General features: G+C 35.7%; 1 protein-coding gene across 1 annotated transcript in view; it reads right to left on the bottom strand.

Annotated features, from left to right (window-relative positions):
- Window positions 1–26,504, bottom strand: part of LOC306876249 (low-density lipoprotein receptor-related protein 2-like) — a gene marked incomplete at its 5' end in the record, with an annotated part of 94,569 nt that overhangs the window by 15,622 nt on the left and 52,443 nt on the right. The window contains 21 exons of the mRNA XM_079427265.1: window positions 1,273–1,392; window positions 4,152–4,280; window positions 4,435–4,680; window positions 5,770–5,966; window positions 6,094–6,271; window positions 8,108–8,331; window positions 8,864–9,034; window positions 10,669–11,335; window positions 11,988–12,283; window positions 13,304–13,505; window positions 15,655–15,786; window positions 17,182–17,301; window positions 18,330–18,455; window positions 18,552–18,794; window positions 18,913–18,945; window positions 19,913–19,936; window positions 20,302–20,502; window positions 21,341–21,630; window positions 23,216–23,374; window positions 23,462–23,627; window positions 24,390–25,310. Coding sequence (XP_079283391.1) covers window positions 1,273–1,392; window positions 4,152–4,280; window positions 4,435–4,680; window positions 5,770–5,966; window positions 6,094–6,271; window positions 8,108–8,331; window positions 8,864–9,034; window positions 10,669–11,335; window positions 11,988–12,283; window positions 13,304–13,505; window positions 15,655–15,786; window positions 17,182–17,301; window positions 18,330–18,455; window positions 18,552–18,794; window positions 18,913–18,945; window positions 19,913–19,936; window positions 20,302–20,502; window positions 21,341–21,630; window positions 23,216–23,374; window positions 23,462–23,627; window positions 24,390–25,310 — 4,845 coding nt within the window. The remainder of the gene's footprint in view (window positions 1–1,272; window positions 1,393–4,151; window positions 4,281–4,434; window positions 4,681–5,769; window positions 5,967–6,093; window positions 6,272–8,107; window positions 8,332–8,863; window positions 9,035–10,668; window positions 11,336–11,987; window positions 12,284–13,303; window positions 13,506–15,654; window positions 15,787–17,181; window positions 17,302–18,329; window positions 18,456–18,551; window positions 18,795–18,912; window positions 18,946–19,912; window positions 19,937–20,301; window positions 20,503–21,340; window positions 21,631–23,215; window positions 23,375–23,461; window positions 23,628–24,389; window positions 25,311–26,504) is intronic.

Here is a 26,504-nt window from a genome sequence, read left to right as displayed (position 1 = left end):
CAGATTAAAACAACTAAGACTATCAAACAATTTTTGGCTGATTTAATCAGTTTTTTTGCAGGAAGGATGTGGTGACAATGGCCAAAGATGTGCATCTACCGCTTGTCTACATTTAACCAACAATACAAAAATAGTGCAATCAGAATGCAAAAATACATTTTGTGAACAGAGGCGTTTCACACAGTGTTTACAAGGCCAAAATACAGCCGACACACCACCTGAACAGTTTTACTAAAACACAAGACACAAATGAGGGCAGTGATCAGTCCGCGTGTCACAGGACTAGAGGTTTATGTGATGAGTTACAGCTCGCTCTTCAGGGCCATTTTTGGGAGGTGAGTTCACAGCTGAATTCATCGGGGGAGTGACCCGCGCTCACCACCCCTACAGCTCTTCTACAGGGAGGAGAAAGTGCTGAAAAAATCAGCGCTTCTTTCAACATGCAGCTCAAAGGTTTAGCGCAGACCATTTGTCAACCTTTCACACCTCACAGCACCTTGACTGCCATGATGCCATCTCCTCCACGCTCTCTGCCTATCCAATTTGTTCCTCTCAATCTCTTCATCTTTGTCTTTACTGTTACTGTTTCTCTGGTAAAGCAAATCTACAGGTGTCTTTCTGCAGGTAACAGTTCATCCAGCAATAATGTATTCACCCTCATGTCATTTTAAACAGAGAAAGTGAATTGTTAAAGGATAACCGAGTCATTCTTTTTTCAACATGACAAAAAAGCAGAATAAAAGTAGTTTTTTGTATGATTTATATATGTGCCCCTGGACCACAAAACCAGTCATAAGGGTCAATTTTTTGAAATTGAGATTTATACATCATCTGAAAGCTGAATAAATCAGCTTTTATGATAGGACAATATTTGTCCGAGATACAGCTATTTGAAAATCTGAAATCTGAGGGTGCAAAAATATCAACATATTGAGAAAATCGCCTTTAAAGTTGTCCAAATTAAGTTCTTAGCAATGCATATTACTAATAAAAAATTAAGTTTTGATATATTTATGGTAGGAAATTTACAAAATATCTTCATGGAACATGATCTTTACGTAATATCCTTATGATTTTTGGCTTAAAATAAAAATTTATCATTTTGACCCATACAATGTATTGTTGGCTATTGCTACAAATATACCCCAGCGACTTAAGACTGGTTTTGTGCTCCAGGGTCACATATTGTATTCCAAGTCTTCAGAAGCTTTCTGGTTTGTTGCGTTTTTATATTGAACTGACTGAACCCAAGAGGTCATTGCTGTTACTCACTGCAGTTGCGTTCGTCAGATCCGTCGCCGCAGTCATTGTCTCCGTCGCAGCGCCAGCGCAGGGGGATGCACTGGTGGTTATCACAGCGGAAATCACCCGCTGGCTCACAGGTCAACTCCTCTGCAAACACAACACAGACACACACAAGCTAACGTTAAACAGAGCGGAAGTGAAGAGACAGACACACAGACCACTGTCTCAGTCTCTCTGACATAAAATACCAGTACATTAGAAGACATGTCTCATAAATAAGACCTTATTTAACACCTGACAGCATGTGCTTTAATAAAGAGATACTGATAACTATGAAGACAGGAGAGGAGAGGAGAGGAGAGGAGAGGAGAGGAGAGGAGAGGAGAGGAGAGGAGAGGAGAGGAGAGGAGAGGAGAGGAGAGGAGAGAAAGAAGAGAGGAGGTGAGGACAGGTGAGATGACAAAAGAACTGAGGGAGAAAAGACAATGTGAGATGTGATGAGATGTGATGAGATGATGAGAAGAAAGGAAAAAGGAAAAGTAAATCAGATGAGATTAGAATAGAGCAGACAAGAGAAGAGACGAAAAGTATAAAGGGAGGAAAAGGGAAAAGATTAGACAAAAATATTAGAAGAGACGAGGTGAGAAGAGAAGATGAGGAGAGACGAGATGAGACGACAGGATTAGTGAAGGTAAATGTAAGATTTTTAAAGATCTTTATGAGACCAAGTAAAGAAAGTTTAACCTGTTAGCCTGCACCAGAGCGACCTCGCACTGAACGCTCTTTGTTTGCATGTGTCATTGTTTTCTAATAGAATAAATGAAACGGGACAAAGTTAATCTTGTCAAACTCTATATCATTCTGAGGGTCTAAGCCTCAAGCATCGACGACAGATCAAATGGAAGGGGACACAAAGAAATTAATCAAAATGATTTAAAAATAAAGAAAAATAAAACCTTTTCAAAGGGAAAACAAGTTTATGTATCCTACTGGCAGATATTTGTGCTTGTTTTAAGCATAAATGCACTTCAATTTGTTACATTTCTCAGGCTTCATACTTCCTATCATTTTGCAGAGTTAAAAAATAGATAGAAGAAAAGAAAAACCAATAAAACTTAAAAAGTGATGAGATGAGAAAATGGGAACAGAGGAGAAAAGGTGAGATATAATGAGTCGAGGGTGAAAAAAGTTCATGAGTAAATGAGAGGAGACAAGAATAGGTCAAATGAGATGAGTGAAGAGAAAAAAATAAGAAAGAAGAATAAGTGCAATGAAAAGAGGTGAAATGAGACAAGAGGAGAAGAAAATTAAGAGGAAGGAGAAAATTAGAGGATAGGAAGTAATGAGGCTTAAAATATGTACGTTATTATGGACAGAGGAAAGGAAAGAAGAGGAGGAGATGAACAAACACTCTCTGCGGTGCCCCACCTGACCCGGGCGGCACATTCTTACGGTCAGATTAGGGCGATCTCTCCTCTCTCTCCTCTCTGTGCAGGATGGCACTAATGGAGCGAGAGGGAGCTGATAAGACCTGAGAGAACCGGGGCTACGTGTGTGTGTGTGTGTGTGTGTTTACATCGGCCAGATTACTGAACAGATCAGTAATATTACAGTAAAACCTCTTTTCCCTTACCGAAACAATAATCACAACTACACACACACACCGGTGCCTGACACAGAAATACCTAACACACACATATATCAGTGGTGTGGCCCCAGACAGGAGGAGGGGTCACCGAGGGCCCGTCCATCACAGATGGACTGAACTAACACTCACTAAGTAACTCCTCATGATTTCAATCCATCACACACACAACAGCTTTATACAACACCAGTGATAATGGGAGCACTACAGACTCATCTTACTGAATTTGACTGAAATTTAAAGGTGGTAGTAAGTTTTAGTTATTTTTGTTAAAGTCAGCATGAAATGGAAACTCTGTCCAGCTTTGTGCCATTTTTTTTTTTTTTTGAGTGAAACGGCTTATCAAACAAGAAAAAAAAAAATGTTATTCTATCAGTTGTTGATTGGATTTTAAAAGGTGAGCATTGCATATATTTAATTCTTAATAAAAATTACAATAACTTGATAAAACAGACAATTATAAAAAAAAAAAGAAAAAAAAAGAGACAATTTAAAAACTCCCAATTTCCCCAAAAATTTTAAAACATGTTTTTTTTTATGTTAATATGCAAAACACTAAAAGTCGGACATGGCAAAAATGGATTTCCAAAAAATGGATCACTATATTGATTTACCCCTTTTTTATTAATAATATTTTCCGAACAATTTGTACTTTTTCATTTATTTTTATTTAATATGATTAATTCTAATATTACTTTAATATTTTTTAATAAATATCTAAATTTTTGTGTTGTAAGCGATGCTGTGTGAATAAAAACAGTTACGCTGAGTCAAGTTTTGAATAATGCTGTGAATAATTCTAACATTTTTACTTTTTTCATTTTATATTTTAATTTAGATTTACACATTTAGTACAATCTTATATCCAATGCAATTAATCTCAGTGCCAAAACATATATTCAATATATTCAAAATATATATAATGCCAGAAAGCTAGATTAAATTAGATTAAAATAATTTTAATATCTACAATTAATATTTAATATCTCTTTCTGAACAAAAATCTTTTTTTTATCATTCTAATACTTTTGCTATTACTTTACTATTTTATTAATAAATAACTAAATTTTTCAGTTGTAAGCAAGAAAATAGTTTTTAGTCATGTAATACATTTTCAATGCTTTTTCATAGCAATTGTATATTTTTAAATTAATTTTTTTTATAATTTTAATATTACTCCTTTAACAATATTTCACTATTTTATTAATACATATATACATTTGCAGTCATGTTTTCAGTCGTGTGTTGTCTGATGTCTCACCACAGTTTTGTTCATCGCTGTTGTCCCTGCAGTCGTTGTGTCCGTTGCACACGGCCCACAGAGGAACACAGCGGTAGTTTGTGCTGCAGTCAAACTCTGTGTGATTGTCACATCTGTACGCCGGACCCACTGCAAACAACATCCCACAGATGATTAACAACTATACTAAGAAAGGAGATTTAAGGTCACTTCATGCTGCATAACATTTTCTTCCTCTAATTTAATCTAATTAAATAACAAATCAAATGCATTGTAACGCTGCAGTAATGAGTGGGCAGCTCACTGCATTCGTCGATGGGCTCGTCGGAGTTGTCGCCACAGTCATCGTCCACGTCACACTTCCAGCTCTGTGGGATGCAGCGGCCGTTCCTGCACTTGAACTGTCCGGGTCTGCAGGTCCTGCTGGAGCAGTGAGCGGGATCCTCGTCAGATCCGTCGCCGCAGTCGTTCTCCCCGTCGCACTGCCAGGCCTCAGAGATGCAGCGCTTATTGGCACACTGCCATTGATGAGACTCACACTGATGCGTGGCTGAAGTGCAGAAGGAGAGGAAGATGCATTTCCCAATACATGGCAACAGTTTAATCAATAGCAAAAATATCAGAATAGCAGGGTTATTATAGTTAACTAAAACTAAAACTGTAACTAAAATAAAACCATAAAAAAAATAAAAATATTCCATTTTAAATGTTCCAAAAAACATTTTAATTTAACCTGATTTGCTAAAATAACTAAAACAGAAATAAAAATGTATAAAAACTATAAAAAATCAAAAACTATTACAAAAGACAAAAACACAACCAAAGCACTAAAACTTAAACAAAAAAAAAAAAATTGAAAATATAAAAATAAGAAGTGATTCAAAATATGATACTATCTGAAGAGTACTTGCAGAATAGCACTGTTGTTGTTATTGTTAACTAAAATTAAGTAAAACTATCTTTTTTGATTTTTAAATAAATATTGAATATTAGAAATGAAATAAATATAAATATTACACGGAAAATCTAAAACAACAAAACAGAAATTAAATAAGTTTAAGTTTCAAGTATTCAAATTAAAGCTATATAGAAATATTAAAACAATGAAAAATCACATAAAATCACTAAAACTTAAAATGAAAACAAAAAAGCTCATTAAAATAATAAACAATACATCTCAGTTTTTAATGAAAAAATATATTTTGAATTAAAATATAAATATTAAATAAGATATAAATATTACATTATAAAATTTAAACTTGAAAATCTTAAATGTAAATCAGAAATGCTGCCTTAGTACAACTAAAAATAAATTAAAGCTTAAACAGACAGGTTTTAAAAAAAGTGCATTTTCTTAAACTAAAATTAAAAACAAAAACTTCAAAATACTTTAATAGAGCATAAATAACACTGGCATCATCACTCAAAATTGATCATGAGAATCTTGTTTTGGCATGTTTTCCTTTCATATAATAAAATTTATTTTTTTTAAATACTGCTGTATATTACAACATTTTATTATGGGGTTCAAACCTACAACTTTTCAGCTTCATACCCAGATTTTTAACCACTAGGCCACATAACCAACATCACTGCAGATACTGACATGATATATGATTTTTTTTATTTTTTCCCATACCACACAGCACAGTGTCCTCGTCCGACCCATCGGGACAGTCCTGATTAGAGTTACACAGGAAGTGTGGGCTGGTGCAGTTTCCGTCATTACACTGGAACTGGCCCAGTCTGCAGTGCCGGACGGGACACGTGGAGGGTTCATCCGAACCATCTCTGCAGTCCCGCTGACCGTCACACTTCCACCAGATAGGGATACAGCTTTAGGAACAAATATAGGGTTCAGTTTCAATTAGGATGCTTGCTCATAAGGCAGCTGTCTTTGTAGGTAGTATACAGCAAGGCAGCCCACTAGGCTTTGTAACTGAGTGTGCATGGAGACACTAACCGTTCATTGTCTGCGCATCTGTACTGTGTGCTGGAGCACATGGGCAGGCAGCGTGCGACGCCCCCTATCTGTACAGTAAGGAAGTGATCAGGACACTCGCAGGTGAAACCCTGACCTCCGGCTCGCAGAAGACACAGGTGAGAACAGCCTCCGTTATTGACCGCACAGGGATTCGTCACTACAGGGGAAAGATATAGCGTGAGTGAGACTCTGATAGTGAGTCACAAAAAAAATCTTTCAGGTCTGTTCTGAATCTGTCCTGAATTATGGACACATAAATGCAAATAATAAAATGCAACGAATCATAATCATAGCTAGAAACTTAAAAGTAATAGATGACTAAAAATATTTTGAATATTTATTTTAATTCAAATACTGAAAACATTTGTTTGTTTTCTAGGGAATTCATTTGTTCACAATAAAAAAAAAATCAATGTATATTTCTATTTCATTTTAAGAATGTTCTATATTATTCTTATAAAACTAAATTTAAAATTAAAAAAAATTATTTTTTTCAATTATTACCTATTATTAGTATAAAAAGCATAAAACAAGTATAAAACATAAGAATAATAAATGCTAAAATAAATATCTAAACATAATTAAGAAAATGATAAATTAAAATCTATTTTAATTTCACACATTCAATTCTACTGTTTGATTTTAAGGACAGTTTAATTATTTATGATATTAACAGAGAATAATAAGCAATAATAAAAAAAGAATAACCTTTTTTAAACATTGGAAATATTTCAGTGTTTAAATTAAGGAAAAACGCAATGTTTGGGATGTATTCAGTGTTAGTGTCACAATTGCAAACTGTGGTAAAACGAGGAACAAGGAACTCAAAGAAACAGTCTTTAATCTCCTCAAAACGGGGTAACACAAGACAGGCAGAGACACAGGAACACAATACCAGACGCTGGACAGTGGAAAACACAGGGTTTAAGTAACAGAAACTAAACAAGGTAATTAATCAAACACAGGTGGAACTGAATTAACTAAATGGGGACTTAATGGGAACAGGAAAACCAAATATGGGCATAAGGGAACACCTAAGTCACGGGGAGCACAAAGACAAAAACACACACACAGACAGTCCTAAAGCATGACAGTTCGCAATTAAAATAAATATTACTTAATATTTTTATAATATTATGATTATTTGTAAAAACGTAAATAAATTAAAATCAAACACTGAAGTTTATTTAATGTTTAAAATGTATTCAATGTTTGTAATTAAAATAATAACAACAATAATATTATAAATGCCAATTTCTCTTATGATTACCCCTATTCAACACTTTTGAATGAATAATAGGGGTAATCTTAAGTAAATTGTTCAAAAATTAATAAAAAACATAAGCATGATAATAATAAATGCAAAAATACTAAAATAAATGTAAGAAATAATTAAGCATATAATAATTGTGAGAATATTATAAATTAATATTTATTCTAACTTCATACAGATTTAGTTTTTAAGTTCAGATTTCAATGTTAAGAATATTTAACTTTTTTGCAAATAATAGAGAAAAATATTAAGAAAACGATAAATTTATATTTATTTAATTTCAAATATTGAATAAAATCCATACATTACATTTGGGACAGCTTTATTTACTTTGGTACGATAAACATGCGGTATTGAATTGAGTCGTTGTTGTTGCTCAAAGTAAATTGTGTATTCAGTTGAAAACCACTGAGTCAGACTATATCCTCTTACAAAGAACCAGGATGTGGCTCCACATCATGTAGGTGTAGCTCCTCTTTCTAAAGAAAGCCACAGATAAAGAGTTTAAGCTCCCTGTCCTGGCCATTACAGCAATGATAAAGAGTTTAGTCTTTCCTGTGTCCGAGAAAAGACAGGTGAGCAGAGACTGGGGGCATTGTGTCGGACTGTGTAAATATTGGCAGAGACCCTTAAGTGCCTCGGTGGACGTTTAAGTGAAGTGATAGCGATCTGACGTGAGATAATGAGCGTCCCGCTCGAGTTACGCTGTCCTGGGCTCACCTATGGGCTGGCGGTAGGGATGGCACACGTGGATGTCGAACGGTCGGTGGGTGGTGTTGACGAGCGCTTCCCGTCCAGAGCCGTTGTATTTGTTGCCCTTCTCCACCGTGCGCGTGTTCCAGTCCGTCCAGTACACGCTTTCCTCGAACACCGTGATCGCGAAAGGATGCGGCAGGACGCCGTCGTACACAGTGTGCCTGTGATTCCCCTCCAGATCAGAGAATCTGAGGAGACACATCCATTTTAATAATGTTTAACATGCTCATTTTGTGCAAAAAATAATGCAGCTAAACAACCTGCATAATTAGTCAAGACACAGCATTGTAAAAATGGAAAAAAACAATGTTGAAAAACAGTTTGAATGATGCACGACCAAATCTTCATTTGTGGGATTTGTCAGCATATAAAACAGCTCCTACAACCATTATTCTCTATTATTTGTACAAAAGTAAATAAACGTGTCCTTAAAATCAAACATTGGATTTTTTTTAATGTTTGAAATGATAAAACATCAATTTGAAATAGAAAAACCTGCATGAGTTATCATTTCCTTGACATAGCATTTTAAAAATGGAGGAAAAAAGATGTTTGAAACCAGCTTGTGATGCAACAACCAAATCTTAATTTGCGGGATTCGTCAGCAAATATTGATCATTTGTGATTAATTTAATTCATATATCATATTTAATTACATACATTTGCAGTAATTAAATATTGTGCTCTCGATGACAGGATATAAAGGTGAGGTAGTCTTACTCGATGTAGTTGAGGTGAGCATCAGACCAGTAAAGCTTGTCATTGGTGTAGTCAATCGTGAGACCGTTGGGCCACTCAATCTTAGTAGTGATGATGGCCGACTTGTTATTCCCATCCATCCCAACACGTCCAATGAAGGCTTTGTCTCCCCAGTCAGTCCAGTACACATATCTGCACAAAGATGACATCTGATATTAAAAAATAGAAGCTAAAACAGATTCCAGCAATGTAAAGGCCACATACTGTCCACTACTGTTTAAAAGTTTGGGCTTTTACTGTTTCACGGGCTCTTCTGCTCACCAAGGCTGCAATTACTTGACCAAAAATGCAGTAAAAACAGTAATAGTGTGACATTTTATTACAATTTAAAATATTTGGATATATTGTAAAATGTAGTTTATTCCTGTGATGCAAAGCTGAATTTTCAGCATCATTACTCCAGTCTTCAGGGTCACATGATCTTCAGAAATCATTCTAATATGCTGCTCAACTTACATTTCTTATTGTTACCAATGTTGAAAACAGTTGTTTGTGGAACACTTTGATGAGCAGAAAGGTCAAAAGAACAGCATTTATTTGAAAAGTTCAAAGTAATTTGAAATGTAGATTCAGGTAGGTGCACAATACATCTAAATTCACTTTTTTGTAAGTATCATAGATTTATGATATCAGCTATAACCTAAATAAACCTAAAAAAAGAATAATACATAATAATTTAATAGATCATTTTTGTATTATAAATTCATAAATGTACATTACAAATTATAATATATTTATTTTATATTAATATTTATTAAAATATCATAAAATAAATATCAAATAAAATATATTAAAATATTTACCAAAATAGTTTTTTTACATATTTTATTTTTTATAAAACAATAACTTTTATTATTATTAGTAGTAGTAGTAATTTGTGCAGTTTTATTTAAGATTTTGAGGATTAGGGCACGTCACACAACCTGTCCATGTTGGCATATGTCTAATTTCCATCCAAAGTCTATAAAATTTTACTGCAATGTGAGGCCTTTGATGTCAACAATGACTTTTCCTCCTTTTTAAAAACATTTAAGTGAATTAATTTTGCTATCCCATCTACACATGATTTTATAGTTGTTATAGTTTGTTGTTTGCATTTACCATTGTTCAGAACACTAATACCAGTTGGAAACTTCAAATTTAGACAAAAGCTGTCACTGGGGCAGTACCTTTAAAAGGCACAACAAATTTACCATTTAGGTATTAACCTGTTAGCTAGCACCCCCCATTTTGGGTCTCACAGCTGAAAATGACCTACCTAAATTAAAATAGTAACAGTTCCTGATAATAATGTGCTACACACACAATTTAGGTATCTTTGGCAAGAAGACACTAAAATGCCATCAGCATGTGCTAGTGGCAAACAAAAATAGCATGATAAATCACACTTTAGCAGATTTTGTTTTTTATGTGTGCTGAAAAAAAGTGAGCGCGGTGAAAGTGGAAGGGATAAGTGCTTGATGTAAGCAGTTTTATGTTTTAGCGCCATGTTGTGTTGATTTCATGTCGCATTTTTATTGGTTGGTCAGTAAACGTGGATTGTAGCAGCAAACACACTGTGCGATGATCACGCAGGCTATCTTTGGTCGCAAATGCTTTGAACCTCTCTCACTGTATGACTCAGGACCACCGATTAGGAGTCATGATCACAGAAATCGCCACGATTGATTCACGATGCCAATCTTTCTTCTGGGACAACCGAAAATCATTCAGTGTGTTTTGGGATTTGCAGGTCAGAAAATGACTGGCATTGCTGGTAAACTCACCCAAACTTTGGATGCAGAACGATGGCTCTGGGATTCTCGAAGCAGTATGTGTTATTAGCATCCACACAGTGTTCTGCTAACTTCCTCACAAACCGGCCGTCCAGCTCCGACACCTTCATGCAGTCGAGAAAGCTGTCGACCCAGTACAGCTTCCTCCCGACCCAGTCCACCGCCAGGCCCTCGCCATGCAAAATCCCATTGACCACCACCTCTCGTCCCGTCCCGTTAAAGAACATCCGCTCCAACACCCTCCGGCTCACGTCGATCCAGTACAAGCGTCTGTCCACCCGATCGAAGTCCAGTGCCACCACGCTGGCGAGGCCCTGCAGAATGAGCGAGTAGGCCTCGCCGTCCGTCGACAGGTTGCGCAGATAGTAGCGGTTGCTGAAGATCAGGTAGGGGCTGATGTTGCTGTTTTGCCTGCAGCTGCGTCCGTCGGGTTCGCGGAGGAAGCCTGGTGAGCACTTGCACACGTACGAGCCCATGGTGTTCTCGCACACCTGGCTGCACACGCTGGGCGTGACTGAACACTCATCCACATCGTCGCACGTTTTGTTGTCGGACATGAGGCGGTAACCGTGGCGACAGGTGCAGATGAAGCTGGTAGGAGTGTCAGTGCAGTTGTGGTCGCAGTGGTGCATGGATGGGTCTGTGCACTCATTGATGCCTGAGACAATAAAACAGACAAATAATTTAGATTCATCCTGAGTTCAGGGCAATTATGTGTTTTGTAAAGATGGCCATTAAAATAAAAATATATAAACTATATCTTTAACTAAAATTAAAATTAAAACAGAAAATTGTGTTTTTTTTTGTTAACTATAATAACCCTGATTGATCACTCACATCACTTGCAAGAAAGAAAAAAAACACACAGTAATGCTATAATTTCATTATAAAACACCTTTCCTCACACTTTATGGACATAATCTTACATGTTTTTACTGATTATGCCAGATTAAGCCTGATGTCCTGTACTAGTGTTCACATTTACATTTCTATAAATGATGGAGAAGACAGTGTTTGTTGATGATATCTGATGTAAGTAAATGACTTTACTTTTGTTAAAAATACCAATGGTTTTATAAATAAATTACTCGTAAAGAGGGTATGTTGCCATTATTTGCATGCATTGCATGTTTACACATAAAAATGAGACACAAATATACACGTATAGCAAAATTACATCCAAGAATACTTGAAAAACACACTTAAGTACAGCACCAAAGTACAAATACAGACCACAACATATCAAGATCCTCTAGACAAAAAAAAAAAATCGAATCTAATCACAAGTGGTCACATGATGCAGTGCTTACCACAGCCTTTCTCATCACTGTTGTCGTTGCAGTCATCGTTCCGGTCACACACCTCACTGAGAGGTATGCAGTTTCCGTTGTCACACCGGAAGTTTCCAGGAGGGCAGGTGGGCGCTGGAGTCCTGCAAAGGTGATCCAGCTCGTCGGATTCATCCCCGCAGTCGTTGTCCCCGTCACAGACGAAATCCCGCGAGATGCAGCGGCCGTTCTGACAGGTGAACTGATGCTGTTGGCACGGCTGATAGGTGCAGCCCTGCTCATCACTGCTGTCTCCACAATCATTACGACGGTCACACCTAACAGACACAACACACAGCAGGGAATTATGGGAGAAGTAGCTTTTTCACTGGAATCAATCACCAAAACAAAGTGTATAAACACTGCAAATTCATTTATAATTTTATTTATAAAGTTATGAACATATAAAAAAGTGGTGCTGTCTTTCATAAATAAAAATGGAAATAATAAATTAATAAATAACTTAAAATTATAAAAAAAAAATTAAAATGATTAAAATTAATTACAATTAAAACAATACAATATAATACAATAGAATACATTATTATTATTATTATATACAATATAATGCATTATTATTATTATCGAATTTCACCCTCTTTCATTAAAAATAAATAACAAAATAAAAATGTATTATATTTAATACAACTCATTATTCAGTATATACAATGCACAAATAATATAATGCATTTAATTTTGTTATTATTATTATTATGTAATTTTACCCTATTTCATCAATAAAAAGATTTAAAAAATCATTTAAACAAACTATTTTAAAAATTGCAATTTGAATTACAAATTTGAAAATATTTGAAATGCATTTTATATATTTATAATAATAATAATAATTATTATTATTAATATCACATTTCACCCTCTTTCATTAAAAATAAATAAAACACAATAAAAACAAAATTAAATATTTAATACAATGCATATTGCATGTATAACAATATATACAATGCACAAATACTATAAAGCATTTATTATTGTTATCATTATTATTTTTATTATTATTATTATTATTATGTAATTTCACCCTATTTCATAAATACAAATTATTAAAATATATATTTTTAACTATTTTAAAAATTACAATTTAAATTATACAATGCATGTTCTATATTTATAATAATAAATTATTAATGTTATTAATAATAATAAAAATAATCATTAATAAAAAAATAAGGTTCTGCATATCAGTTATCAAACACACACACACACACACACACAAAAACAGTATCAGCCATAAAAAACAATGCATATGCAAACTTTTTTGCTCTAAATATAATTCTAACCTGTAGGAGCTGCGGATGCAGAGGCCGTTGTTGCAGGTGAATTCGTTGGCAGAGCAGGATCTGCGAGTGCAGTTCTGGTGCTCATCGTATGCGTCCGAACAATCTGCGTCTCCGTCACACACCCAGTCCCGTGGGATACACTTCCTCTGAGGAGGCCTGTTATTTATACAGGTGAACTCCTGAGGAGAACAGGTACGGTTTGCTGTGTGTGAGAGAGAAAACAAGAGCACAGAATTTAAAAACATAATATATTTTAGCATAATATATTTGTGCACAATCTGTGTGACTGTGAACTCCATTACAGTTCTGTTGCAAAACCCTGTAAGCTGCCTACCTAGACAGCACTTTAAGGCATCATAGACTTCCAACGTGAAAGCTGTTCCAAACAGAAGTGGATTTGCTGCTGTCTCATAAAATACCTGGTTTTGACCAGATTCAAATGCATCCTTATGTAGAAAAGAACAGAATAATGGACTGTGACAAGTTCACTGAAAAAGTTCCTCCAAGATGTCTGACGAAGTGAGAGTGAGACTATATTAATTAAAATTTAATATAGTCTCCCTATATTATATAATTACACTACTATGTATACAATATAAAAATAAAAGAATTCCCCAAAAATAATAATTTCATTATTTTAAAAATATTAAATATGAAACTATTTAATATATTTTCATAATATTAAATACACTAAATAATAGACTATATTAAATAATCTTTTTATTTAGACTATATTACATAAGTATGTTCATTATTTAATAAAATAATACATACTGACTACTTTACCAACTATTTGTGTAAACTATGCATTTTTATGTTGTCGAACAACATGTTAACATCAAGGTTTAGTGAAAAAAAAAAACACAAATGTCAATACGAACTCAAACTTTTCAGCAAATTCTTTTACATTTTCTATGCAATCCACATTCTACTTGCAGCTCTATATTCCTAGTGTATGTCAACAGTTATCTAATTTGTGTCTGTTTTTACTTCTATGAACATTTTTTAGACAAACTTGATAGTTCAATTGAGAACTCCATTAAGGTACTGATCAGCTATGGAAGAGCAACCTCTGAATCTGAGAGCTGATCCAGCTAAACACATCCACAAAGCAGTGAGTGAGGCAGGAGAAATCAGGAATGCAGACTCCTTACACTGAGATCCCACACCCAACCACCAACACTACCTCACTGATGGACTGAGGGAGAGGAGGAGAAGAGGAGCAGAGAGGAAGGACTAGAGAAGAGAGATGATACAAGAAGACTAAATATAGCCAAAAACTCAAGGATGAAACAAAGTTGTGTGAGCACTTTCACACCAAAGTCCATTATAGTTATGACCAAAGTCCAGTAGACGTCAGAATAGTTATTACTGTAAAACTAAAGCTATTCAAATATTTTTGTTAACAGAAATAAAAATCTGAAATCAAATAAAATACTGGATGAAAAACTAAAAGAAAATGAGAAATGTTGCATTCACAAATAACTGAAATAAATATAAGTTCAAGCACTAAAATTAGTGTTTAGTATTGAAATGTTGTTGTATGCATTTGTCAATTTTATTTAATTTCTTTATTTTCTTAAACGTGTGTATATAGTATTTACAGAGTTTTGACTTTTAGTTTCTTATTTGTAAGTCGCTTTGCATAAAAGCGTCTGCTAAATGACTAAAAGTAAAAGTAAAAAAATTACTAACAGCAAATAAATAAAAACTAAAGCAGAAAATAAAACTAAAACTGTAATAAAAATGTATGAAACCTAAATAGTAAAATCTAAATGAATGAATGAATAAATAAATGGCAATGCACACAATAACATACTGAAAAGCATACTACAGTTTGTTTGTGTGTCTGAAAAGGTGGTCATACATAAAAACAATAAAAAAAAGAATTACAATGACAATAATACACGTAAATATAATAACAATAACAACAACAATAATTTACATATGTTTTTTGTTGTTGTTGTTGTTGTTGTAGTTCAACTGCTATGAAGTTATTAGTATGAAAAAATCTGAAATTGAAAAATGGGTGCATTTGGAAATGTGGTGAGGGATTTTTAAATAAAAATGATACAAAAATGCTAAACCAAAAATGTAAATAATACATTGCCATTTTTTTCTGCATATTGGTTTTTGGAAACTACAATTAAGTAAATCTGTATCAGTCATAAAAAGCTAAATCTATCACTTCCTATAGTATAGGCACTTTTGCAGCTGTTCTGTGCGTAAACTGTTGATGGTAAATCCAAACGGGCAAATATTTCAGTAACATGTTGTACCAAAAGTACATTGTGAAATGAGACCTGTGATGGGACGGAAACAAATTTGGGTTTGGACCTAGCAATACTGACCACAGTTGTGTCTCTCGTCCTCGTCGCTCATGTCCCCGCAGTCGTTGTCTCCATCGCAGATCCAGGACGAGGCGATGCACCTTCCGTCATCGCAGCGGAACTGGTCGGAGTTGCAGGTCCTCACCGTGGTGGCTGCAGGGATGAGACACACGGCAGTGAGAAGAGCCACCTGCCCGAGGGCCATGTCTCACTCGGGTCTCAGAGGAAACTGAGGAACATGCAGCCTACGTAATCCATTTAACCATTAAATCCCATCCTGGGCAGCCAGAAATGTGGCTAAAATGCAGCTGGGATTCCACTGCCAGAGGAATTCTGGGAGAGAATAAGCATTCCTCTCTCTAGTGTCCCACTTGAACAAAAGGCACCGAGGGGTGCTGTGATTAACAGGACAAAAGCGAGAGGATAGGGCAGTGTGTGTGAGAGGGGAGGGGGAAGAGACTGTCAAAGGAAGGGCCGGTGTGTGTGTGTGTGAGGGCTTGCTGCACGTCACTTTGGAGGAATGTGACACACAATAGAGGGCCGGACTGACCGCTGGCATCACAGACACACACCCAAACACACCAGACAGTTACACACACTTCAGATACCACTCAACTGTCATTCAGAAGAGCAAACCTTTCCCATATTATTGTATTGCATTTGTAACTTGTATTATGTTATTTTACTGGTCTGTTGCTGTTGTGTTGTAGTTTATAATACTTCATTTCTATAATCTATTTCTACAGCATATAGGTATATCAGACTTGTTTATAATAAAAAAAAAAACCTATACATTACTTATTAAAATATATTTACAAGTAAAACAGCTTGAAATATTTTGGTCTGAAATTCCAAATTCGGTTTGAAATTTTTTTTTTTTAATAAATTCATAATGTTTCTAAATAAATGGACATGCCAAAAATGGCAATATCCACAAGAAAGTAGTGAATTTATTTAAAATTCAACCCTATTTTCACTACCAACCACTGTATCTAATCTAACACACTACCATTAAAATATATTTTTTTAAAGAAATGTATACTTTAATTCAACAAGAATGCATTAAATTCTTGAAAAAGAAGCTCTCAAACTCACTCAAACCTTTGTTCTTTTGTTAGGGCATTTGATTGCTGACATGCTGGTCTGAATTACTACATTTTAAGTCTTTTTCTGCCAACTGAACCAGTGTTTTATACACAACTTCTGCCTCTTTTTTCCACTTTTTGACTGCATGCATCACCAGTGGAGCATAAAATGAGGGGAGGGGGGTGGGGGTGGGGTGTTGACATAATTTCCCACCAATTTGCCTGTGACAGACATTCAGTCCATCACCATAGTAGCCAGTGAGGCAAGATATCCATCATTAACTCACCCCCCAAAAACATGGGCAGCGGTTTCCCTTGATAAACACATCCTCACATTACAGTGTTTTCATAGTTTTTTTCCCCCAGTAAAGTCTAAAATAACTTTTTGCCACATAGCAGAATGAGCGCCAGATAACTTATAGTGGTATATATGTATTTTTAATATGTTATGTGTGGTACTTACTACAGGTAACAGGCTCGTCAGAACCATCATTGCAGTCTGTACCGCCATCACAATACCAGTGTCCGGGAATACAGCGTCCGCTCGAGCAGCGAAACTCGTTCTGGGAACATGTAGATGTGGCTGAGGAGAAAACAACACAAGACAAACCAGAGATAAACCAAAAATGAACTCAGCATCCGCAGGTTGACCCACTCACATGCATGGGTCACTGATTTAACGTCTCAGTTACATCTTAGTTACTTCCTGCTCCGACGTGTCCGTCATCAATAATTGAAGTAATTTAGTTATATGCTTTTGTCATTTTTTTTAAAAGTTTTTTTAATGATACTTTTTATGTTTAATTTATTTCAATTCCAGATTTACAGTAGATCTAGTTTTAATTTTTATTAGTTTCAGTTAGTAATTTTAGTACTTCAGCCTATTCCAGTTAGTTGCCAAGACAACATTTCTCATTTTCATTTAGTTTAAGTTTTATTTTCAATGAGCACACTAAAGAAGGCCTTGAACCAAAACGTTTGTGTTTTGACATTGGTGATGAATGTAAAATAAACGTTAAAAAGAAGATTATTTTTGTGAGTGGAGATCATGGTCTCATGTGTAAAGTATTTTAGTTTCAATGAACATAAATGTTTTTTAATAGGTTTAGTTTTTTGCTTTAGTTAACGCTAATAACTAAAATAGAACTTACTTTTTCATAATTATTAATAATATTAATAATTATATATTTTTAATTAGTATTGCATTTAATACAATAATAATAAAGTTTTCAATTTTACATGACATTAGATTTGCGTGGCAAACTAAAAGACCCCAGTTTTACAGACAAGGCTTAAGCCTAGTCCTAGACTAAAATCTAAGTCTAAGTTGTTTCAACTGAAATAAACTTGCACTGATAGATCTTAAAATATCTCAGTGCCTTTGTTTTGTCTCAAGATGCACACCAGTAATGTTTTTTTTTCTAAGCACGTTTATAAAAAATGGTTAAATGTCCTAATTGAACTATGATCTAATCCTACCTTAGTCTAAGCCCCGTCTGTGAAACCGGGCCTAAGTCATTAATTCACAGCAACATAACAAATATCAGGGCATTTATAAACCTAACTATGCTCCCACAGGACAGAGGGAGACAGTGGGACGGGATAACTCACCACAATGCGTTGGGCTCTCGTCACTGTTGTCGCCACAATCATTATCTCCATCACACAGGTACGAACGCGGGATGCAGATGTTGGTGGTCTGGCATTTGGTGTGCTCTGGCTGACATGTCCTCTCAGCTGCGTTTTATAAGGATCCATTATGAATCGCTTAAAATCAACTTATTTATACAGTAGTTGACAAACTTGTTTTGGTAACTGTGCAAATGCACTTACAGCAATTCTGCTCATCCGAGGTCCCATTGTCGTAGCAATTGTTTATTCCGTTGCAGACGTATTCCCGTGCGATGCAGCGACCGTTATTGCAGGTGAACTCAGTGTTGGGCTCGCAGGGGCGGAAAAGGCAGCCTGTCTCGTCACTGTTATCCCCGCAGTCATTATAGTGATCGCAGCGGTAGTGATATGGCACACAACGGCCATTTCCACAGGTGAACACAGTGGGCTCGCAGGTGTGAAAAGCTGCCATGTATAAAACGCACAGATTATTTTTGACATTTGCAGAAAGAGCTGAATGAACTACAGCAACTACTGGAGCTCACCGCCTACCTCCTCTACCTATCTCTCTATTTCAGTTTACCTGAGAGTGAAATGAATGCTGCTGCTTGTGGGACTGCATGCAAGAGAGAGTGAGAGAGAGAGCGGTGCATTGTGGAAGAGGTTAGTATGTGTTTATGGATGGTTATTCAATTTTATGTAGTCAAAGGCTCTGTTCTAAATCCTAGTGAGCTGCCTTGGTGTCTACTGACTTGATTTCAATAGAATTTTCCATTAGCATGCTGAGCCAAGAGTTCAATACGCTAATCCTTAAATTAGACTTTTTATCAATGTTATTCGGTATTGAATGGAGTATAATTATACTTATAATCAACATTAACTGCTTTGATGGCTTTGTGCATGTACCCAGCTAACAGGGGACATTTTTAGAACTTTCTGGAAAAGTTCTCTCAAAGTTCTAAATAAACTAGGGCTACAAAACGATTAATCGTGATTAATCGCATTCAAAATAAAAGTTTATGTTTACATACTATATGTGTGTGTACTGTGTATATTTATTATGTATATATAATACACACATATATGTGTATATTTAATATACACAGTGCACACACATATAGCATGTAAACATAAACTTTTATTTTGAATGCGATTAATCACGATTAATCATTTGATTAATCACTCGCTAAAATAAAAATTCTTCCAGTAACGTTATTAGAATGTTAGTTCAAAGTTATCTGGTCTTTAACAATGTTGGTGTCCGTCTGCTGTTTTTTGAATGTTACTACGTGTTTCAGAACGGTCAGGGAATGTTCAAAAATAACATTCCCATAATGTTTGCAAAATTATAAAATAGAATGTTCCCTTAACATTCGGATACTAAAAAAAAAAAGAAAAAAAAAGATTTTTTTTTTTTGGTTAACTGGGTAGCTTGTGCATTATCTTCTGCAAAGGACGAATGCAGTACTGCTTTAGAATTTGGCCCAAAGACAGTATAATCATGTTGCCTATGTAGGCAGCACTCTAGATTTTGGAACAGAGCTTTTATCTACACATGAAGAGAGGTAAGCAAGAATACACACCAAAAACGAAATGACTCTTGGATCCTGGAGCAAAAGATTTGAACAGATTGTTCAAGCAATAAAAAAGCAAGAATAAACATGTTAGTAAAAGATTGTGCCGCAGTGCAGGAGAGGAAAATTCATTGGCAAACAGAGACATTCACAAGAGATTTGTTTGTTAACATAAGGCTTTCAGTTTAATCATGCACAAATATCAATATTAAGTTTGGTTCACCCTTGAAAGTGCATAAGATGTCAGTTTGGACTCTATGTGCATGTTTGGTAAACCATATATGAAGCCGCTGGCATATATTCTGAATCAGTAACCTGTGTTGACATAAAACTGCCTTCTATTCTGATTTAGGATTTCAAGTCCTCTGAAGAACATGTACAGTAATAACGCATCTCACCGCAGACCCGCTCGAGTTCATCACTGCCATCCCCACAGTCATCATCATTGTCGCATTTCCACTGGGCACGGATGCAGCGGCCATTCATACAAGTGAACTGTCCCGACTGACAGCGTGTGCCATTGTCAGGGATACAGTGTTTGTTGTCGGCCAGATACCAGCGGCCCTCAGAGGGACACTGACACTCTGCTCCCTGAGGACCTGAAGGAAATAATGTTGTATTTTAAAACAAAGTTCTTAATTTCATCATTTATGCTTATTAAAAGTGTCATATGATGATGCTAAAAATAATATTATTTTGTAAATTTTGTGTAATGCAATGTGTTTACGCAGTTTAAGGTTAAAAAACACTATTTTCCACATACCGTACATTATTGTTGCTCCTCTATGCTCCGCTTTTCTGAAACGCGTCGATTTTTACAAAGTTCATCGTTCTGAAAAGCGAGGTGTGCTCTGATTGGCCAGCTATCCAGTGCGTTGTGATTGGCCGAATACCTCAAGTGTGTGGCGGAAATGTTACGCCCCTTACCGTATTTGGAAACACACAGCGTCTCCATGACATGGCGGCAACAATACTACAGTGAGAATAAAAGTTACGACTTCTTTCTTTGCGTAAACAATGGGCGGTGTTATGCAAACCTTCCAACACAGTGACGTAGATATGTGGGGGCGTGTTTAAATGAGGCGTTTTAGGAAGACGTGGACGAGTCAGAACTTCATAAAGAATATCTCTTTGGGTTAGAGACTTTAGTCTTTGCAACTTTACTGATCTTATATATGTTTGAACAGCTTGTAACACTCCAAAGACAAAGGAAAACTTGCATCATATGACCCCTTTAAAGGAGTGCTACAGTATTTGCATGATGTACTGAGTTGTTGTCTACAGATTGTTCCAAATTAGTTACTAATAAGGGGTTCCTTTCAGTATACAGCAATGCAGCTCACTAGGTTTGGGAATAGAGCTTTGGTTTTAGAGGATAGTGGCTTTAAAACCATAAGTAGTATTGCAAAAGCTTATTGTTTTGAAATATAAACCAACCTGGAGTGCAAATATGGCTGCATCCACCATTGAATTGTTCGCAGGGGCTGCTGCACTGCTGCTGTTTGCTGTTGGAGAGCACGTGGATATCCATGGGCCGTGAAGGAAGGTTCTGTAGCATCACCTTCTGGTCAGAGCCGTCATGCTTGTTTACACGGTAGATGCTGCGTGTGTTCCAGTCCGTCCAGTAGATATGCTGGCCATACACTGTCATTGCAAACGGGTAGATGGCGGTGCTTACGATGACCTCACGGTTAGCACCGGTGAGTGAGCATCTCTCGATCTTCTGTCTGCATAGAGAGAATAGTAAACCTTTTCTTATCGTCATGTAGCACAAATATTTCAAATTTATTGAGTATAAATTTAATATAAATTTATATATTAGCTATATCTGAAAAATATTACATACACACTATATATATATATATATATATATATATATATATATAACAGCTACAATTATATATTTAGTGTATATTTTAAATAAATTATTGAAAATATAATTTATTATTAAATTCTTCTTATCACTATTATTAAATGTATATTATTAAATAAAATTATATATATTATTAAAAGTATTATTAATAATTATAAATAAAATTTAATAATACAATCATTCTGCATGTGCTGTGCCGCTGCATTAGATGACGTCATATACGTTTCAAGCCGGCGCGAGAAAGCAAAACCATGACGGAGGCAGAGGATCAAACCTCTTTCAGAATTCTTTCTGCACCTTCACGTTTTGAATCCCAACTGCTGGGAAAACATGACTAAACATGACTGAAACGGTATGCAAAGTAACATAGCACTTTATTTTATTTCAGAAAGTAATTTTTCTACTCATTTTGTTGAACATTTGACTATTATGACTGCAAGTTCAGGGTTTTGGTACATGAAAGTTTCATGGTTTAAGGTACTTTAAATATACACTGTTTATGTGTATGCTCCTGAAATAAAAGTTCAGAAAGATGTGATGCACTGCTTTTGTTAATATGACATATCATATACAGTCTATTTTAAGGGTATAATCAAGTATTTAAATTTTTTCCCATGATCTGGAGTTAACAAAAAACTAAAATCACAATACATAGCAATATCGAATCATAATACTTGTAGAATCGAAATTCTTAAAAATTCGCAATACATATCGTATCGGCACCCTAGTATCATGATAGTATCGAATTGGGAGGTAGGTGTATACAGGGGTACACATAAGTTTTTCAGCCTGGTTCTCATGAGAACCTGGAGATTTGGTTTGGTCCTCTCACCGGCCACGGCATGTAGTGTGACCCACAAAAGATAACTATAAAAAAAGTAATTAATAATAGTGATAATAATATTATTGCACTTTATTTAGTTAAAAAAATTAAATAAACTAAATAATCAAGCGTGATACTCCTATTTTATTGTGTTACAAACAAATACAATTATTTTATAGTAAACTTAAAAATAAAAATGCTAATATTTTTATTATCATTATTATTATTATTATTTGAATTTGAATTTTCATGATTTTCAGCAGTAAAATATTATTTTGGCGGGTTGCCGGCAAGTAAGTAGCTAGTAGTAGTTGCACTGCTGATGGAAGAGCATCAGTGAATGAAATGTCGCAAATGCGCTGTCAGAACGTATTTACACAGCGCATTTTTAATTTTGGTCGTGCATGCGGCCCACTTATGTGCACCCCTATATATATATATATATATAGAGAGAGAGAGAGAGAGAGAGTGTAAATTTATTATATAATACATATATTTAATGAATTATAAATGATCAAATATGTATTATTACATTATTATTTTTATTATTAAAGGTATATTATTAAATTAAACTAACCATACATATTATGAATATAATTAAAAGATGAGATCTTACAAGCTGGCATCTGCCCAGTACAGCCTTTGATCATCATAGTCCAGCGTCAGACCATTTGGCCAAACCAGGCTAGTGTTGACGATCTCTGTCCTGAAGTTTCCTCCCAGAGTTGCACGCTCTATCTTTGCACTGGTTCCCCAGTCGGTCCAGTACATATACCTGACCACATATATAGAGAAATGCATTTAGATGATAAAATGGCTCATTATACATCTAAACCACAGTCTAACTGAAAGAGAGACTCACCCTCTACATGGATCCAGCATGATGGCTCTGGGTCTGGGCACCTGCGCTACAACAGTCCTCTGAGACCCGTCCACTGCCATGGAGTTGATGCTCTGGTTAAGGTAGTCACTGTAATAGATCCTCTTATTGATCCAGTCATAGGCAATGCCATCAGGAGCTCCCAGATCTCCACAGAGAAGAAAATGTTCAGAAAAAAACTTTATAAGGAGCAAAGTTTTGGAACAACATGAGGTGGAGTAAATGATGACATAATTGTCATCAATTGCCATAAAAAAACTGTCCCTTTAAATCTCATTTTGCTAACTTTCTAATTTAACGTGGTTATCAACAGTTTTTATCATTATATTTGGTTATTATACTGTATTTATTTGTGTGTGCATCACTCAGGCAGCGTTGTGTGCTTGCTGAAGATACTTATACAGCCCATCTTTTCAAATACAGAATATTGCTTTAAAATACCAGAACAAAAATCATGTTGCATGTTACAGAACAATCTTCAGATTACATTTGGTTTATTATTTTTTAATATATTATATTATATTATTATCAATCAGCTTTTGTACATTTCTGCACACATTTTTCTGTGACTCTCAGACAGTAGACACGATCCTGAATAACTCCAGAATTGAACATTTGATCTGCTCAAATCAAAATGTAAAATAACATTAACAATTATGAGAATTTTCTACCTGAGAAACAAATAACTTTTCATGCTTTATTTCTTTTTTATATTTCACAATAAAAATACAAGTTTGCTTAAGTGGTACGACATCAGGCCTAAATAACCTCCAGTCTGCAAACTAACCATTGTAAATGTCACGCGAGATACTTTGTCAAGCCAACATTCAAAGATTGCCTTAATGAACTTTCCATTTCTAGCTAAACCTGCAGTGTCAGGGTGCATTAGGAGTTTAAATAAGCTGCTCACCTGAGGCCACCTCTGTCGCAGGAGAGGTAGGTGAAGCCAAAGTAATGAAGCTAATCTTGCTCTGGCCCGCTCCCGAGCTCTGGGTGAAATAGATCCTGCCATCCAACCGGTCGAAATCAAGGGCTACCGAAGTCCGGGGCACGTTAACCACGGGAAAGGGCAGCGAATGATCCTCTGGATCCAGCCGCAGAGATCGTACAGTGCTTTCTGTCGTATAGATAAGGTAGTCATCTCGGGATACCACACAACTGCTACTATCCGCAGCCAGATTCCCAAAGGCGCACGAACACTTCCTCGTCTGAGATCCTCGGATGGCGAAGCAGAAGTGAGCGCAGCCGCCGTTAGACTCCAAGCAGGGGTTGTTATTGAGCTCGTGGGCCGAACTTGGCTGCATTCTCCGGTCGAAGATGGTAACGTCCCGCAGCATGTTGATGTTGTCTCGGATCACGACCGGCTGGTCGGTTGCACCTGGCTGTTTGCTCGCTTGGAAGACTTTCTTCAGGTTTCTGTCCACCCAGATTACATTCCCCTCAAACACAGTGATGCCGTACGGAGTCGGATAGCGACTCCCGTACCGTACGACCTCCGCCTCGCCACCCTCGGGCCGGACTCGTGCGATCATGTCCAGGGAATCGTCCACCCAGTAGATGTAGCCGTCTCTGTGGTCCAAAGCCAGGCCTCTGGGGGTGACGATGCCTGAGGAAACCAGCACGGTCCGGTTGGAACCGTCTAGAAAAGCTCGCTCGATTTTGGGGGTCTGTCCGTAATCGGCCCAGAAGAGGTATCTGTTCATGGGGTCCACCACAATATGACGAGGCATGTCTACTTGGGTCTTTAGAAGGACACGACGGAATGTGGTATTGAGTCGAATCACTTCAATGTACGTCTCGGTCAAGAAGGCATTGGTGAAATAGAGATTTCCTGTGGAAAGACAAAAACAAGAAACATCAGAGAAACTGCAAAACAATCTGAGAAACACCGACACTTAATGTTGCTTTGAGAGATTAAGGACCAAACACTTTGTTTGTCTATGTACACATGCACTAGATGGATATCTATGCTTTTTTAGCCTCTTGTACCATGTCAAGTTAGTCCGTTATGAATGTTGTTATAGAGTAACAAAAAAAGAACAATATGTGCAACAAAACATAAGCAAATTTGTTTTGTTTCATAGAAAATCAAAGCCCATTTTAGCCATAGTTAAGACAACTGTATAGTATATATAAACAAATAACTACATAAATCACTATGGATTACTTCATTCTGATTGGTCCCTTGCAACATTCTGTGGTCATACACAGTATATTTGTTTTGTTTTTTTGTTTTTTTAAATAAATTGGTACTTTTATGCAGTAATAATGCATTACATTCTTCAAAATTGGGCATTAAAGACATTTATAATTATTTCAAATAAATACTGTTCTTTTGAACTTTCTATCCCCCAAAGAATCCTAAAAATTATGTTTTTTTTTAAATAAATTACTACTTTTATGCCATAATGATGCATTACATTCATCAAAATTGGCCAGTACAGACATTTATAATGATTTCAAAAGATTGTAAAGTATTCTATTTTATATAAATACTGTTCTTTTAAACTTTCTATTCATCAAAGAATCCTGAAAAAAACAATGTATCATGGTTTCCACAAATATTTTAAGCAGCACAACTGTTTTAACCCTGATATTAATGTTTCTTGAGCAGAAAATCAGCATATTATACTGATTTCTGAAGGATCATGTGACACTGAAGACTAGAGTAATGATGCTGAAAATCCAGCTTTGCATCACAGGAATAAATTACATTTTCATATATAATCAAATAGAAAATATTTATTTAAAATTAAAATAATATGTAACATTTTTACTGTATTTTTGATCAAATTAATGCAGTTCCGGTGAGAAAAAGAGACTTTTAAATGGTAGTGTATATATATATTGAGAATAAAACAACTATAATGTCAGATTAGTTTAATGCCAATTACAACTTTGGGTTGCTTTTTCACATATTCAGGTCAAAAGTGTATGTTTAACAAGCCATGGGTCACTGAGGCCTGAACCAACTGAGCCTCTTTTCTGTCATGTGTTAATCTTTAATCTTCTCCGACGCCACCTG

The sequence above is a fragment of the Barbus barbus genome (genome assembly GCF_936440315.1).
Source record: "Barbus barbus genome assembly, chromosome: 10".
Lineage (NCBI taxonomy): Eukaryota > Metazoa > Chordata > Actinopteri > Cypriniformes > Cyprinidae > Barbus > Barbus barbus.
The sequence above is the reverse complement of the archived record's forward strand: the minus strand, read 5'-3'. Positions and strand labels throughout refer to the sequence as shown.